General features: G+C 41.1%; 1 protein-coding gene across 2 annotated transcripts in view; it reads right to left on the bottom strand.

Annotated features, from left to right (window-relative positions):
* The window catches only part of LOC123747072 (uncharacterized), a 12,073-nt gene continuing 6,368 nt past the window's right edge, over window positions 1–5,705 (bottom strand). For both annotated transcript variants that reach the window (XM_045729067.2, XM_069317368.1), the window contains exons 4-7: window positions 4,921–5,049; window positions 4,137–4,285; window positions 3,346–3,464; window positions 1–1,733 (exon numbers count right to left, since the gene is read on the bottom strand). In XM_045729067.2, the coding sequence (XP_045585023.2) occupies window positions 1,194–1,733; window positions 3,346–3,464; window positions 4,137–4,285; window positions 4,921–5,049 (937 nt within the window). In that variant the 3' untranslated portion in view covers window positions 1–1,193. The remainder of the gene's footprint in view (window positions 1,734–3,345; window positions 3,465–4,136; window positions 4,286–4,920; window positions 5,050–5,705) is intronic.

Genomic DNA, 5,705 nt, shown 5'->3' with positions numbered 1-5,705 from the left:
GCTGGGATATGAGTGCAAGGAGCTGGGATATGAGTGCAAGGAGCTGGGATATGAGTGCAAGGAGCTGGGATATGAGTGCAAGGAGCTGGGATATGAGGGCAAGGAACTGGGTTATGAGGGCAAGGAACTGGGTTATGAGAGCATGGAACTGGGTTATGAGGGCAAGTAACTGGGTTATGTGGGTTGAGTGAAAGAATATCCATAAGCTTCCATCATGACAAACTCTAATAATATGTATTCCTTACTGAAAAAAGACTGGAGAGTATTTAATAACCTAATTAATGCGAATGTAATTTACAATTTACCTTCACGTATACATATGTGTGTCGCTCTTAAATGATGGCAGGCTGGAATGTCGCATTATCCGGGAAGGGGAAAGCTCTTTAGTCTGTGCTGCAGGAATCAGCGTTGCAGGCTCTTCATCGTTGTGCTGGTTCACCGTTGTGCTGGTTCACCGTTGTGCTGGTTCACCGTGGTTGTGCTGGTTAAAGTGTTAAGGAAAAGATAAACGTATTTGTCATTTTTAGTATTTTCAATTTTTTTCTATGTTTATCCGACTTCTGGAAAATGTCTCCCCCACTCCATAAAGTTTACGAGGTAATAGGAAAGTACATCGGCAGTAATTAATAATATCTATCTTAATAACTTACAGGGATGGTGTATATATTTATATTCAAGTTTACTTTAGTCCTGGGCTAAAGTATACATGCTGGGGGTTGGTTTACATGTTTGTGGTGGCCTTAATAACCCTCTAGAGGTTGACAGGCCTTTTGCACAACACCAAACTTAGGAAGGTAAACTGGAGTTTACTAAACAGTAACATAATAATAACCAGTTAAAGTTTGCAATGGGTAAGAATACACATTGTTTACATCTGAAGCTTTCAGTGTGTTGTTATTGTTTAAATTATATTAAGAATTGTAAGAAATATTCCTAAACAGTTTAAAAAAGTAGGCAAAAATAAAGCCTACAAATTAATTTTTCCGTGAACTTCAAAGTACAAGAACGTAGTAGTAGTAGGCATCCATCAGTCTCGGGAGACTATGGAGTTGTGCTCTGGAGTGGCCTCACCAGGGCGCAAAGCCAGGGTAGGTTGATATGGAGAAGCTGTTACCCAGGCAGCAGGTCCTCCCTCTCCACTGCTCCGAAAGTCCCCAAGCCCCCACCGAACGTACTGTATAATAAATCTGAGGCTACAGAACTGGACAATGTTTATCACAAATGCTGGAATTCCTCTTGATGAAGGTGTAGTCACCGTCCCAGTAGTCATAGAGAACGTAGCCTCGCTCTGTCATGAACCTCACGAAGTAGTCGTCCTTGCCTGCTGCTGGGTCGTGTTGGTTCGTGTACACGACCCGCTTCTCGACTTGGATAACGACCCGCGGTGAAGCTGCGTCGTCCTGCTTGTGTAGGGTTGGCTTCTTGCGGCTCTCCATCGCTTGCGGTGTGGTGCTGGGAGTTTCATGAGGCTTCGAGTACAGGTCCCTGAAGTGCGAATTGTAAGGCCGGTGTTCGATGCTCCACACTGTGACGTTAGCCTTTTCCCACGGAAAACTCAAGAGAATATCAGCCTCGGCGCCTTCAACATCGAGGCTAAGATACTGGACGGAGGTGACGTTGAGAGCCAGTAGATAAGAATAGAGCGGGAAGCACTGGACCTTCTGCCTCTCTTTGGTTCCCATTTGACCAGCCGCGGGAGCTATCACGTCTGCTAGGTTTCCTGTAGAGCGAACCTGTTGATGGTTACAACTAGGATAATACTTGAGCTAGGAATTTAGTTTCTATATACAAACACTGCTGTGTTATACATGTGTATTTGTTAGTGTATTATTATAATGTAAAATGAATGTATAGTTATCCATAAGTACACTGTTGTGTGCTTAAGTTTATGAATACGCGAAAAAGGCTGGAACTGAGCAAATGCCACAATATAAGACTTTATCTTTGTCAAATAATGTATCGTAATATTGTGTAGAATATTTGAACCGCGAATGTAAAAGCATTTATGATTAGTTTTTGAATTTGAATTATAAATTGAGAGAAAACAAAGTATTGTAACATAGGCTTTCTACAGTAACTATTTTAATTCAGTTTTTTATTTTTATTAAAGCTTGATAAAATATTATGACAATGAGTGTTATTCCGTTGTGCCAGTGTTTGCTTTTCGTAAAAAATTTTTTAATTATAGCCTAGCATATAGTAGGCTTTTTGATTTCAATAACAGTTAAACGCTTTAAAAAGAAATCCAAGGTATTTTCCCACTGAAATTGCATAGGGGAAAAAAATGTAAGAATCTTTATCTAATAAACTTAAATCGTTGTATAAAGTCAAAATCTAACTAGCAGTCAGCCAAAATATTAATAATACACGGAAAAATTGCAATGTTCACTGCCATCTATTGGTGAGCGCCGCACTTAGCAAGGGTTGCCCCTTATTGCAGTAAATATTAACTGGAGTTACACTTAAGTGTCTCGTCCCACTCTCGTGTTTACGTTAGTTTAGAAGAGTCGTGTGTCGAGTGTAAACACTGTATGTTAAAAAAAAAGACTTTAACAGTATCGTTCAGCGTTAACTGACCGATACTTACGCCATATAGCAAGGAGACCATATACGAAGTGTATATAAGCCGTATAGCCATACGGGGGGCTGGTATAGCAGTGTTAATTAACCATTGATGATAGTGAACGTGCACATTGATGAGGAAGGCTGTCAGGTCAGTCTGTTAAGACCAACCAAACCTAATGGAGCGTAAGACGGGTCTTCTTAACCTAGTCGAGACATAACTCTAGGCCTTGAGTAAGTTAGATTTTGATTTAAATTTTGTTTCATTAAAATATATTGTATATTCATTCTCCCAAGATGTAGCATGTCTTCCCCCCCCCCTCAAGGTGAGGAGTGTCTCTCACTCTCCCTCAAGGTGAGGAGTCTCTCTCACCCTCCCTCAAGATGTAGCGTATCTCCCCCCCCCCCCCCCCCTCAGCTTTGCATGAGTGATTGAACGAAATGAAAGAGCTTATAGTAACTTGTTGAAGGTATCAATATGTATTGACGGATCACTAGTAAAACCATATTTTTTGGGGTACTATTTATATAATAGTCCAGAAAAATATAAAGTGGAAAAACAAACCTAAATATTCCTAGGCCTAGTTATGTGCAAAAGGTGACGTCACTAAGACTTCCTAAGCCTAGTTATGTACTAAAGGCGACGTCACTAAGACTTCCCTAGGCCTAGTTATGTGCTAAAGGTGACGTCACTAAGAGTTCCTAAGCCTAGTTACGTGCAAAAGGTGACGTCCCCAGACGTCCCAAATGCTGCTACCAGTACAGGCTGTAGACTTAACTGACCAACAGGCGGGTATCGATGGAAGCCCAGGCGTCGGCGTGGTAGGCTTCGAAGGTGAGTTTCTGGGCGTAGGGTGCCAGGGAGAGACAGGAGTGGGATGCCCAAGCGTTCCGTCGCTTGCCTGATGACCGCAAGAGAGGGAGGAGGGTTAGTTTCCTCTCAAATATGTTAAATCAAGTGTTTTGTAAAGGTTCAAAAGTGTGTGTGTGTGAGGTTCATCAACCGTGTTTTAATGGGAGGAGTATTTTGCTAAACGTATCACAAAACTAAACAAGAATGTTAAGGAAATTCAACGTTAATAACACTTGTTATCTATGGTAACTTTAACGATAAAACTTGCACCTGTTAATAGATTATTAATAATAATTCAGTAGAATAAAACAATTAGTTTCACGACGCTTCTGCCAAGCCTAATCAAAGCAAAATTGCTGGGACCACGTTTATCACACGGAAATAAAAGGGAAGAAATTGCTACGATTTCTTGAGGACTTAAATAGTGACTTAAAACGTATTTAATTCAACGGGATTCTATAGTCAAGGATTAAAGTTGGCTGTAGCGCATGTCCTAGTCTAGCTTGATGTGAGAACTATGTCAGCTTACCTGGAATATCAGCATAGAGGCTGACAGCATACCTGGGATAACAGCACAGAGGCTGACAGCATACCTGGGATAGCAGCACAGAGCCTGACAGCATACCTGGGATAGCAGCACAGAACCTGACAGCATACCTGGGATAACAGCACAGAGCCTGACAGCATACCTGGGATAACAGCACAGAGGCTGACAGTATACCTGGAATATCAGCATAGAGGATGGAGTCCGCCTCCACCAACAAGCCTGTCCACCCCAGCTCTCGTTCCAGGAACAACGTATTGGAGATAAATTCCCCATCGAGGGCCCCAGCCTCCAGGAAGAACCCCGGGGGCGCATCAGAGAATAACCTGTATGGGAGAGCAATATAATTTACCATATTAATAAGTCCACTACGGGCTCACCATAGCCCGTGCTACTTGGACCGTTTTGATGGACCGGGTGATGTAGTGGGCCACCTCGTATCCTTTCAATTGATATATACTCATATTGACTTAGTGATTTGTTCTCATAATTACCAGACGTTTGGAATTTAATTATCTAGCAACCCTAATGTGCCCCATGTGTAATAATAATTAATATTTGAATATTATTTTTAACTGTAGATAATTTGTATTGAGGTCTGTGTACATACTTGGTCTGTTATGATGACAGATGGCAAAATAAAAAATATATTTGAAATGGAGGCTTTTGTGAAGATGAAACCTTAAACTAAAAAACGTTTTATATTTTTTCAGGATGAAGAGTTCTGCAACATGGAACAAGGTGAGTAATTGCAACATTGCAAGATTTGTGTGTGAAAAATATTTACATTACAACAAATGTAATTTGTTTACAAGGAAAAGAATCATATTAAGATTTTTTTTTATCCGAATTTTCTCTGAACGAGTCGAAGAATATTCAAAGAAAACTCTGGTTAGGGAAGGGCAGACTGCGATATTAATCGAGATTAACAACATAACACCTGACGTCCCCTTAGACTCACCTCTTCACAATGGTGTTCGTTCTGATCCAGGAGTTAAAGGTTGTTTTATACAGGTTGTACCTCTTGGCTGTTGGTCCTGTGTGGTCCGCCATAAGGTTCCGTGGTCCAGGTGAGGGCGGGTCCAGGTACCTGTAGTGGACCCCAATGCTAATAAGTATTATTATTTTATTTTTATTTTTGAGATATATACAAGAGTTGTTACATTCTTGTAGAGCCACTAGTACGCGTAGCGTTTCGGGCAGGTCCCTGGAATACGATCCCCGCCGCGAAGAATCGTTGTTACAACAAGTACACATTTTACTGTTGAGTTAAACAGAGGCTACAGTTAAGGATTTGCGCCCAGTAAATCCTCCCCGGCCAGGATACGAACCCATGACAGAGCGCTCACGGAACGCCAGGCGAGTGTCTTACCACTACACCACGGAGACTGGTTACACCACGGAGACATCAAATATTTGAGTTCGGTTTTAGCTTGATTTTTTCTGGACTTTATAAAGTGAATAGTACCAAATTCGACTTTCTAATTGTCTAATACCTCAATATATGTACGATGGTGTACATAGTTACAAAAAGTACTTTTTAAACAGCATGATAGGCTGGATAAGTCAGGTTGGAATTCTCCCAAATAGGCTACTCTTGAAGAGCTACTCCAGTTTACAGTCTAGATATTGTTGTATACTTAGTGGTGAGATGTGTATACTTGTAACGGTGAGATGTGTATACTTGTAACGCTGAGATGTGTATACTTAGTGGTGAGATGTGTATACTTGTAACGGTGAGATGTG

This window comes from Procambarus clarkii, chromosome 87 (assembly GCF_040958095.1).
Source record: "Procambarus clarkii isolate CNS0578487 chromosome 87, FALCON_Pclarkii_2.0, whole genome shotgun sequence".
Taxonomy (NCBI): Eukaryota; Metazoa; Arthropoda; class Malacostraca; order Decapoda; family Cambaridae; genus Procambarus; species Procambarus clarkii.
Note: the sequence above shows the minus strand (reverse complement) of the source record. Positions and strands in the feature narration are given on the sequence as shown.